Source organism: Salmo salar, chromosome ssa01 (genome assembly GCF_905237065.1).
Source record: "Salmo salar chromosome ssa01, Ssal_v3.1, whole genome shotgun sequence".
Taxonomy (NCBI): domain Eukaryota; kingdom Metazoa; phylum Chordata; class Actinopteri; order Salmoniformes; family Salmonidae; genus Salmo; species Salmo salar.
In genome coordinates this window covers 96,628,548-96,640,684 of record NC_059442.1, presented here as the reverse complement: position 1 = coordinate 96,640,684, position 12,137 = coordinate 96,628,548, and the positions used below count along the sequence as shown (strand labels likewise).

Genomic DNA, 12,137 nt, shown 5'->3' with positions numbered 1-12,137 from the left:
GCTGGATATCATCATCATCATCATCACCACCTAGTCATCCTACTAAAGGTTATTACACTCAGAGGAGTCCGAAAAGTGGTCACGTCACCAGAGTTTCCTTGGCCTTGTCCTCATAACATCTACACAGCACTATTGCAGCTGTTGGTCCACGCAGGTTATTGAGAAGACATGTCATACTGCATGTCTGCAAAATAATATGTGCCTCCCACAGTGAGACTACTTGCAGCATAATTAATTAATTGATTTGAGACCCAACATGAAACATTTCAGAGAATACTATTTCATCATAATTACTGTATTTCAGACCATTTCCATTCCAAGATACTAAGACAACAAAAATAGGCATTTTGGTCTTGATTTCCAGGCATTGACACTACACAAGGTAAAGAGGGTATGGATTCACATTTGCTTGGTATGGTCATCTTGAGTTGATTTACATTTCCAGAAAGAATGTGGAGGGTTTGAGGATTCACACTGGTTGAAAGACCTATCATTCTAATCAGACAGCCATTCTTGAAGTGGTTTAAGTACGCTTGCGAGTATAAAAGTAAGAAGGTTGAGGTCAACTGACGTATTCCTGTTAACATGGGGATACATGAAGATAAAACAATGCTGTGATTCTGTGGTGTGAACAAAAACACTGATAAACAGGTTTGATCAGTATGTACTGTATGTTGTCGTCTCAATCGCTTGAACCATTTTCCTCCCACACAGAGCTAACACAACGCTAATAAAAAGGAAGATAAGGCAAAAAAAAAACTTAAGTTGTTGTTCAATTAATGGAATGCTTAACATGTCAGGATATAGCAAGGACTCCAGCTTTGACAGTGATGAGATTTGATCTCAAAGGCAGTGTAAAAAAACAAAAGGTATTCTTCCAGTTGTACTGACTTCAACAGCTGTCTGGGATGTACTGTTAAGAATGTTGATTTAAATAAAGAGAAAGTGCTCATGATTTAAACAGAACTACAAAAAGAGAGATTTAACATTCTTTGTAAACGGGGACGAACAACAATACATTGGATATTTACGGACAGTTTTACTTGTTGCTCGGTACTAATGACTTGCATTGTGCTTAAATGGGGACTGAATATTCAGATGATAACAATTTGTGTAGTCTAGTGGCATCAGAGACAGTTCCTGTCAGCTTTTTATGTTAATATGAAAATGATTGCTAAGGAATACAGCATTGAACTGTTACTCAAACAAGTATTGAAATATATTTAATTCCCATCTCTTTGTTCCTCAAAAGTGTTTTCACAGGAACCTAGGTAGACTAACCCCCATGTGAACCGATTTCGAGCCAAATGGTCATATTCCACATAAACCATAACAGCTAATAAAGCTGAATAGTCTTTATGTACAGTACTGGTTCTGGTCCAGCTGCTGGTAAGGCTTGTCGTATAGTGGTAAAGTAGAAGCTGACCAGGCCTGGTTTAGTGTTTCAGTGTTGAGACTAGGTTCTCCAGTGTTGTTCGTTGCGCTGTTACAGATGTAGGACCTTAATTTGATCACCCTGTTGCAGGAGAACTGTCCTGCTGCAGGATTATTTTCCTGCTGTATCAAACTGGCTCAAATTAAGATCCTACATTTGTAAATCTGTCAGTTGCGCCACATGTTGACTTCAATATTACCTCTCAGACATTGGACAGAGCTCATCATAAAATAAACACTATCTGTCACTATAAAAACAAAATCAATACAATAAAAAATAATTACCAGCATTAAATCAAAACAGAGAATAAAAGATCCACAGACAAAAGCAAATTAACATTTTAACGTAAGCATCATTTTGTAACTTAAGATGCCATGGTCCTAACCAGTGTGTGCACACAAAAATGTAAACATTTCTGCAACAACAAAAAATTAAATGTGTTCCTTCGTTGTTCAATCAATCTGATGCTATTGAAACACATTTTTCCAATATTAAATTACCTATCAAAATATTACAGAATAAATAAAGTTTTCAGCAGCAGTGGCCTACATTCAGGTAAAAACCACAGGAGGGCAGTGGAATGCCCTGGAATGTCAAATAAGACTTGTTGATCCAACTCATAAACGTTACTTAGAGATTGGATCCTGGTAATAAGGCAGTTTATTTCTGCTATGACAAGAATTTTTTCTCTAGTTCAAAGACGGAGGAGCGACTGGGGCCGCTCTGAATTCGACAGAGGGGCACGGTGCAGTCACGTTTCTGCCCCTCCGTGTCCATATCCAGCAGAGAGCAGTCCATCTTGACCTCGGCGGAGGAGAGGACGATGTTGAGGCTCCTGGCGCTCTTCTCTCCAGAATAGTGGCCCAGGGAGTAGCTTTTGTTGCGGCCCCTCAGGAGATCCCAGGAGTGGGGTTTGCCCCGGAGGGACAAAGGCCGGGACCTGGAGGTGACAGTCTCCCCACTGGCTGCTCTCTTAGGGGTGTCCACCCTGTCAGACTTCTTCTTCTGAGAGGTCATGGTGGAAGACTGTCCCGATGAAGTTGTGAGAGAGCCAGATGTACCGTTAGCTGGGGACAGAAAGGAGAAACAGAGGCTGTTTCATTGTTCACGGATCATTTGTACAGTGGCGTCACCTCACAATTAAACACTACTGCATTAAATATATACAGTCTCTACGTGTCACCCACGGTCCTGATGTCACGTTCACTCACTGTCCTGAACGATGGCCGACTTCTTCCTCCGGAGGCGAGAGCCCATGCTTTGACTGCGAGTCTTCTCTGGGGTAGCAGGCTGGGGGAGGGGGGAGGCCGGAGTCCTGCGGCCGGGCGCCTCTGGAACCTGTGGCTGGGAGCCGCTGCTGGGCTGTGGCCTGGGGTGCGACAGGCTGACAGGGGCCACTTCCTTCACAGGGCTGGGCTCTGGCCCCTCCGAGGCTGACCACAGGAGGCTCTTGGTGGAGTTATACTCTGAGATGTAAGACATGGAGATGAGGTTGATGGGGCCTTGAGAGGCTGCCTCCTCCTTATGGGAAGAACGTCCACCAGGGAAGCGTGTGGCGCGCTGGAACAGACCCTCTTTCTTTTTCTTCTCCACGCTGGGCTGAGGCTCAGGGTCATCTGCCGGTGGGGCCTTGAGCACGTCACGCAGGTCAACGCCCAATGCCACCGAGGCCAGCATAGAGGCACAGCCGTAGAGTACTGTGTCTGTCCGGCAGCGAGCGGAGGCCCTCTTCAGGCTGTTGGTGGGGGTGTGCTGGGGGGTGGTACTGGTGGAGCTGGCTGAGGTGGTGCTGGAGTCCTCCAGGCTTTCCCCAGGGCAGCCTCCTGCCGTCCCCTCGCCCCCCTGCTGCTTCTCATCTTTCCACAGAGGTAGATCGATGTACACCTGATTGGGGAACTTCAGTTGCTTTGGTTTGGTGTTGTCCGATCCATCTGGCAAGCACATCTCACCTTTACTGGTCCCTGAACATGAAGGACGAGACAGAGACAGGCTGTTGACAGGGACTAAGAATTGGTCTTGTTGTGTTCCATCTGATTATATTAGAAGACACATTTCCCCTCACCTTGCTGCTCTGCAAACAACGCAGCCAACGGAACGGACTTCTGGGACTTCCCCAGACTGGTGGACCAGGGGTTGTTTCCATCAGATAGTGGCCTCACTCTGCCAGGACAAGTCAGTTTCATCAAACAACCCACACAGACACAATGAAGATGACAGAAGAAATACTGAACGGAGATGGAAAGAACACTAATGTCCTGTACCTTTCAGCACAGTTTCCCCGCTCCTTGGTCTGAACGGAGCTCGGTCCCCACGTTCGCCCCTTCTTCTTAATCCCCTTCTTGACGTCATCAAACTCCTCCGGCTTGTAGATGGTGCTTCGTCCCCATGTCCTGTTGCTCTCGTCCAGAGTCACTGTGATGAAGGAGAGGACATCAGTCAACAACTGGCAGAGTACTCCAATACACCAGTGACAAATCTGAGTGTCAAGGCCAACAGCAGATACAGTTGCAACCAAATATATTGGCACCTTTGCACTTTCTTAAATAATTCCCTATTTCTTCTAGAATAAGTTGAAAATCCAATAACAAGGTGTGGTGACAAATACTTTTAAAATTAAACTTATTTTAGAAGAAATAGGGAATTATTTAAGAAAAGTACAAGGGTCTCAATATAATTTAGTCTTCAACTACTTGAGTAGCATTTAGAGGACTGGATGATTTGAGAAGATAACCTCCACCATCAACCGCAATGGGAAATATTCATATAATCACTGCAGCTGAACACTGGTTAGGAAATCAAAAATACTCTGTATATAGATCTGTGAACATTTCAAGAACACGTTGGGTTGCAAATGAAGAGAACACCTGTGATCAGGTGTTAGACATTACAGGTTACAAACGACCTCGAATGCCTCCCAACGTGTCCTTCATTTCAAAGCAAACCTATATTATTATTAGTAGTAGTAAAAACCCTGAAACATCCTGGGCTTTTCAGAGGATAAACCCAAGTACATTTTCTGAAATCAGCAATGATGACAGTCCATCAAATTGTCTTAGTAGCCAGAAGCACAGACAACAGCTGGTAGTCTTGTTGTTAGAACCTAGCCGTTGAGAAACACGTTAGCCGGTGCACCCACAGCAGACAGGCCACATCCCAACAGTTGCTTGCCTTTCTTCCTAACCCCAGTAGAGGGCTGGCACTCGCTGATGATATCCACATCTTGGTGATACACATACATACTGTCCCTTCGGATACTGTCAATTCGGGCGCACACTAGAGGGAGAAAACATCCATGCAGAACCAGAACAGAGGTTAGAGAGGGAAGCTTACCCAGTCATAACAGCGACAGTGCCTTCAGAATGTATTCACACCCCTTGAATATAACATGTATTAAATTAAGATTGTGTCACTGGCCTACACACAATAATCCCAAAGTGGAATTATGTTTTTAGAAATGTTTACAAATTAAAAGCTGAAATGTCTTGAGTCAACAAGTATTCAACCCCTTTGTTATGGCAAGCCTAAATAAGTTCATGAGTAAAAATGCACTTAAAGTCACAAAATAAGTTGCATGGACTCACTCTGTGTGCAATAATAGTGTTTAACCAGATTTTTTTAATGACTACCTCATCTCTGTACCCCACACATACAATTATCTGTAAGGTCACTCAGTCGAGCAGTGAATTTCAAACACAGATTCAACCACAAAGACCAGGGAGGTTTTCCAATGCCTCGCAAAGAAGGGCACCTATTGGTACAAATAAAAAAAGCAGACATTGAATATTCCTTTGAGCATGGTGAAGTTATTAATTACACTTTGGATGACGTATCAATACACCCAGTCACTACAAAAATACAGGCGTCCTTCCTAACTCAGTTGCCGGAGAGGAAGGAAACCGCTCAGGGATTTCACCATAAGGTCAATGGTGACTTTAAAACAGTTACAGAGTTTAACCTGTTGGGGCTAGGGGGCAGTATTTGCACGGCCGGATAAAAACGTACCCGATTTAATCTGGTTACTACTCCTGCCCAGTAACTAGAATATGCATATAATTGTTTGATTTGGATAGAAAACACCCTAAAGTTTCTAAAACTGTTTGAATGGTGTCTGTGAGTATAACAGAACTCATTTGGCAGGCCAAAACCTGAGAAGATTCCAAACAGGAAGCGCTCTCTCTGACCATTTCATGGCCTTCTTGATCATCTCTAACCAAAACAGGGGATCTCTGGCATGACATGACATTTTCTAACGCTCCCATAGGCTCTCAGAAGGCGCCAGAAAGCTGAATGGTGGCTTTGCAGGCCCTGGCTGAAAAACATTAGCGCATTTTGTAAGTGGTCGATCTGAGAACAATGAGACTGGAGGCGCGTGCCCGAGCCGACACCATGTTTACTTTCTCTCTCTTTGAACGAAAACAACCACTCCCGGTCGGAATATTATCGCTTTTTTACGAGAAAAATAGCATAAAAATTGATTTTAAACAGCGGTTGACATGCCTCGAAGTACAGTAATGGAATATTTTGAAATGTTTTGTCACGAAACGCGTCGGGCGCGTCATCCTTCTTTAGCCATCAGATAGTGTCTTGAACGCACGAACAAAACGCCGCTATTTGGATATAACTATGGATTATTTGGGACCAAACCAACATTTGTTATTTAAGTAGAAGTCCTGGGAGTGCATTCTGATGAAGACAGCAAAGGTAATCAAACTTTTCTAATAGTAAATCGGAGTATGGTGAGTACCACACTTGGTGGGTGTCAAAATAGCTAGCCTGTGATGGCCGGGCTATCTACTCAGAATATTGCAAAATGTGCTTTCACCGAAAAGCTATTTTAAAATCGGACATAGCGAGTGCATAAAGGAGTTCTGTATCTATAATTCTTAAAATGATTATGTTTTTTGTGAACGTTTATCGTGAGTAATTTAGTAAATTCAACGGAAGTGTTCGGTGGGAATGCTAGTCACATGCTAATGTAAAAAGCTGTTTTTTGATATAAATATGAACTTGATTGAACAAAACATGCATGTATTGTATAACATAATGTCCTAGGATTGTCATCTGATGAAGATCATCAAAGGTTAGTGCTGCATTTAGCTGTGGTTTGGGTTTATGTGACATTATATGCTAGCTTGAAAAATGGGTGTCTGATTATTTCTGGCTGGGTACTCTGCTGATATAATCTAATGTTTTGCTTTCGTTTTAAAGCCTTTTTGAAATCGGACAGTGTGGTTAGATTAACGAGAGTCTTGTCTTTAAAATGGTTAAAAATAGTCATATGTTTGAGAAATTGAAGTAATAGCATTTCTAAGGTATTTGATTATCGCGCCACGGGATTACACTGGCTGTTGAGTAGGTGCTGTGACATGACAAAACTGAGGATGGATCAACAACATTGTAGTTACTCCACAATACTAACCCAAATGACAGAGTGAAAAGAAGAAAGCCTGTAAATAATACAAATATTCCAAAACATGCATCCTGTCTGCAATAAGGCACTAAAGTAAAACTGCTACATGTGCTTTATTTGACAAAGAATTTATCTTCAAGTCCTAAATACAAAGTGTTATGTTTGGGGCAAATCCAACACATCACTGAGTACCACTCTCCATATTTTCAAGCATGGTGGTGGCTGTATCATGTTATGGGTAAAAATAATAATACTTTTTTTATGTAGTGTATATAAGTATGTGGACACCTGCTTGTTGAACATCTCATTCCAAAACCATGGGCATTAATATGGAGTTGGTCCTCCCTTTGCCGCTATAACTGCCTCTACTCTTCTGGGAAGGCTTTACACTGGAACATTGCTGCGGGGACTTGCTTCCATTCAGCCACAAGAGCATTAGTGAGGTCGGGCACTGATGTTGGGTGATTAGGCCTGGCTCACAGTTGGCGTTCCAATTCATCCCAAAGGTCTTCAATGGGGTTGAGGTCAGGGCCTTGTGCAGGCCAGTCAAGTTCTTCCACACAGATCTCTACAAACCATTTCTGTATGGACGTTGCTTTGTGCACGGGGGGGCATTGTCATGCTGAAACAGGAAAGGGCCTTTCCCAAACTGTTGCCACAAAGTTGGAAGCACAGAATCTTCTAGAATGTCATTGCATGCTGTGACGTTAAGATTTCCCTTCACTGGGACTAAGGGGCCTAGCCCGAACCATGAAAAACATCCCCAGATCATTATTCCTCCTCCACCAAACTTTACGGTTGGCACTATGCATTGGGGCAGGTAGTGTTTTCCTGGCATCTGTCAAACCCAGAATCATCCGTCAGACTGCTAAATGGTGAAACGTGATTAATCCCTCCAGAGAACGCATTTCCACTGCTCCAGAGTCCAATAGCGAGCTTTACACCACTCCAACCGACGCTTGGGCAAGGTGATCTTAGGCTTGTGTGCGGCTGCTCGGTAATTTCATGAAGCTCCCAACGAATAGTTCTTGTGCTGACGCAGTTTGGAACTCGGTAGTTGTTGAAAGTCACTGAGCTCTTTAGTAAGGCCATTCTATTGCCAATGTTTGTCTATGCAGATTTCATGGCTGTGTGCTCGATTTGATACACCTGTCAGCAACGGGTGTGGCTGAAATAACCGAATCCACTAATTTGAAGGGATGTCCACATACTTTTGTATATATAATGTAGTACTTTTCAAAGAATCTCTAAGCGTTTCAAATCACAAAAAAGATAACCAATTTAGAAAAACAACACCACAACATCATGAGAGTCATTAGAAAGTTTATGGCTTGTGTGGTCATCGGAGGGAGGTAGGCAGGAAGTGCGCTGTCATCAAGATGTCTCTGGCTTTTCTGTAGTAGAACTGAGATGAAGTTTGGACTCCATAGTTGATAGCTACTCGTTCACTACATCCAAAATGAAGCACTCACTTGGATGCTGCTACGGCAGTTACGTGGCCCCAGAAAGCACACCCCCTTTCAATAATAAATCAATATTATATACAATTTATCAAAATACAGGGTATGCTTTTATTTTTATTTTTTAAATAAACGGAATCGAGCTAAGCACAGGCAAAATCCTAGAGGAACCCTGATTCAGTCTGCTTTCCAACTAAGGTTGACCCCAATTAGTCGAATGGTTGATTGTTTGGTTGTTAGGCTGTAACTATACCGAGGGCTCTGTATAACTTCGCATGATTGGTTGACAGTAGGCGGGGGCAGTACATCCTGTATAAACACAAACTCACTTCCTTGACAACAGCTCTGCACTTCTCCGTGAAGCGCAAGAAGTATGAATGCCCTGACTTCTGCTGAGGTTGTATCACCGTAAATGATGCATGGCCAAAGCAGACGTCGGATTGACCATGCGACCAGATGCACAATGCACTTCTCTCTCCAGAATGCGCTCTCTCCTGCCGATATGTGCACATTCAGTTTTATAACTTCATTGTGTGAATTGTTTGCATTTGATTGTTAGTGTATATCAATTCCACATTACATAATCACCAGCAGTACATTCACAGTTAATTCCTATAATTTCTAATCTACAATGTTTGTTACTTTGGTTAAGGTAATTCATTTTAATGCATTCAATATTATTATTCCAGTCTTCCTGTTCTCATTGTTTGCGTGGACACATTGAAGCTAAGCTACACTTGTGAGAAACAAGTTTTTGGTTTGTTTTGTATATTTAGTCATTGTCATTTGTTTGGAGCACTCGTGTCAATGTTGAGTAACGATGCACAGGCATAGAAGTAGGCCTATAGGCTACCTGACAAATCTTTCCAGCTCTCTCCCTTTCAATAACCACTCAGCGTGAAAGCGAAAAATGTCATGCTCTGATCCAGTGGAAACGTCATAAAATAGGCCTACGTGATTACTTAACAGTTCTTGACTTGGACTGAAATAGGTTCCAGTACTCCTTTTGGGTGCTGGTACTGTTTCTATTTAGGTGCAGGAGCTAATATTCTATAAGACGAACAGGAGCTAAAGGAGTAGAACATTTGAGGTGCTGGTACTCAGCTCCGGTGAGCTACTGCCCAAGTCAAGCCCTGCTTCGTATCTCTTGCACAAATAGCCTACAGCTGTGTCTGTCCCGGGCTCACTGGCCTGGGGAAACTGAGGGCCCAGAATATTTTATACAATGTTGCAAGTTAGCTAGTGTAGTCAGGGCTGGACCCAATTTAATAGTTGATACAATGATTCAAGTTCGTTGCAGACAGGCCATGTGTAGCCAATGTGATTTATAGGATATTTATTTTTATCAGGATATTTTCTACCTGCAGGCTGCAATGTTTTTATTTGTTGGCTTTATGTAGGCTACTTTTAAATAGTTTGCAATGGCAATAGAAGTTACTTTTTAGGTTTGTATCATGTTTATTTAAATTTGGATAGAATCTTGATTAACCACATGACAATGATTTAGAGATATGAAGACGTTATTATAAATTAAACTTTCACGAAAATGTGCATATGAAAATCATAACTGGTATGCATATCGGTAAAAATGGTGAGATACATTGGCATTCAACATGAGAAAGGTTGCCGACTCCTCGTGTAGCCTATTACCGGCAACTTCAGGAGAGTAATGGCAGAATCTGTGAAAGCAAGCAGGAGCGGGAGGAGAATAGTTGGGTCAGGTTACGTTTTTTTTCCTTCTGGTTATCTAGCTGTCTGGCACCCTCGTGAGGCATCAAACCATAAGCTTAAAGCATCAGACAAACTCAATGCTTATAGTTGATTTTAATAAAACACATAGGGTGTGTCTATATATGGAAAAATACACGTATAAAAATGTAAACCAATCAATTGGTTGAAAGAACAGACAACATTTGGTTGACCAATATTTTTTGGGGACGGGGACAGCCCTATTTCCAACAAACACTGGGAGACAAATTCACCTTTCAGCAGGACATTAACCAAAAACACAAGGCCAAATATACACTGGAGTTGCTTACCAAGATGACATTGAATGTTCCTGAGTGGCCTAGATAGAGTTTTGACTTAAAATCGGCTTGAAAATCTATGGCAAGACTTGATAATGGCTGTCTAGCAATGATCAACAACCAACTTTTTAAAGAATAATGTGCAAATATTGTACAATCCAGGTGTACAAAAGCTCTTAGAAACTTATCCAGAAAGACTCACAGCTGTAATTGCTGCCACAGGTGATTGTAACATGTATTGACTCAAGGGTGTATACTTATGTAAATTAGATATTTCTGTATTTAATTGAATATATTTGCAAACATTTTAAAAACATGTTTTACTTTGTTATGATGGGGTATCGTGTGTAGATGGGAAAAATGATCTATTTAATTAATTTTGATTTCAGGCTGTAACAAAACAAAAAGCAGAATAAATCAAGAGGCATGAATACTTTCTGAAGGCACTGGATGCCATGATAAAGCACATGTACAAAGCTTTGTTTCACAGCACACTTAAGCACATACTTTACTTGATACTTATGTATCTGACCCAGGTCTGTCGTGTTGCAGTATGTTGGATTGTCTGAGGTGTACTTACACTGGATGGCCCGGAGGCGGGGTATGAGTGTGGGGCTGCTGGGGGGGCTGGTGTTCAGACTCCTACTGTCCATAGAGGGTGACGCCTGCACTGTGATCTTGTGCTGGAAATCTATAAAACAGAGGCACAGGTAAGGCTGGTCGGTCACTTTGACCATTGGTGTAATCTCTTGTTGACTGACTACGTAACATAAAAAGGTATTGTAACGTCTGTCAAAAGACTGGGATGCAACGACCAATGAGCGAAAGTAGTTCCGCTTTGACTAGTCTTAGTAAAGCTGGTATGCTGTCTAGTTAATATGCTGTCCTACATGATGTCTTGTCAGTATGCTGTCCTACATGTCTTGTTAGTATGCTGTCCTACATGTCTTGTTATTGTGCTGTCCTACATGATGTCTTGTTATTGTGCTGTCCTACATGATGTCTTGTCAGTATGCTGTCCTACATGATGTCTTGTTATTGTGCTGTCCTACATTATGTCTTGTTATTGTGCTGTCCTACATTATGTCTTGTTATTGTGCTGTCCTACATGATGTCTTGTTATTGTGCTGTCCTACATGTCTTGTTATTGTGCTGTCCTACATGATGTCTTGTTATTGTGCTGTCCTACATGATGTCTTGTTATTGTGCTGTCCTACATGATGTCTTGTTATTGTGCTGTCCTACATGATGTCTTGTTATTGTGCTGTCCTACATTATGTCTTGTTATTGTGCTGTCCTACATGATGTCTTGTTATTGTGCTGTCCTACATGATGTCTTGTTATTGTGCTGTCCTACATTATGTCTTGTTATTGTGCTGTCCTACATTATGTCTTGTTATTGTGCTGTCCTACATTATGTCTTGTTATTGTGCTGTCCTACATTATGTCTTGTTATTGTGCTGTCCTACATGATGTCTTGTTATTGTGCTGTCTTGTTAGTGTGCTGTCTTGTTAGTGTGCTGTCTTGTTAGTGTGCTGTCTTGTTAGTGTGCTGTCTTGTTAGTATGCTCTCCTACATTATGTCTTGTCAGTATGCTGTCCTCCATTATGTCTTGTTAGTATGCTGTCCTCCATTATGTCTTGTTAGTATGCTGTCCTCCATTATGTCTTGTTAGTATGCTGTCCTACATTATGTCTTGTTAGTATGCTGTCCTACATTATGTCTTGTTAGTATGCTGTCCTACATTATGTCTTGTTAGTATGCTGTCCTACATTATGTCTTGTCAGTATGCTGTCCTACATTA

The 12,137-nt window shown here is 42.0% G+C and overlaps 1 protein-coding gene across 2 annotated transcripts in view; it reads right to left on the bottom strand.

Moving 5' to 3' along the window:
- Positions 1–279: 279 nt before the first annotated feature.
- LOC106610814 (mitogen-activated protein kinase kinase kinase 21) overlaps positions 280–12,137 on the bottom strand; it is a 34,922-nt gene continuing 23,064 nt past the window's right edge. Inside the window, exons 6-11 of one of the 2 annotated variants that reach the window (XM_014210420.2) lie at positions 10,913–11,023; positions 4,604–4,708; positions 3,697–3,847; positions 3,498–3,595; positions 2,647–3,396; positions 280–2,502 (exon numbers count right to left, since the gene is read on the bottom strand). In XM_014210420.2, coding sequence (XP_014065895.2) covers positions 2,105–2,502; positions 2,647–3,396; positions 3,498–3,595; positions 3,697–3,847; positions 4,604–4,708; positions 10,913–11,023 — 1,613 coding nt within the window. In that variant the 3' untranslated portion in view covers positions 280–2,104. The remainder of the gene's footprint in view (positions 2,503–2,646; positions 3,397–3,497; positions 3,596–3,696; positions 3,848–4,603; positions 4,709–10,912; positions 11,024–12,137) is intronic. The other variant, XM_014210430.2, reaches the window with a different exon arrangement.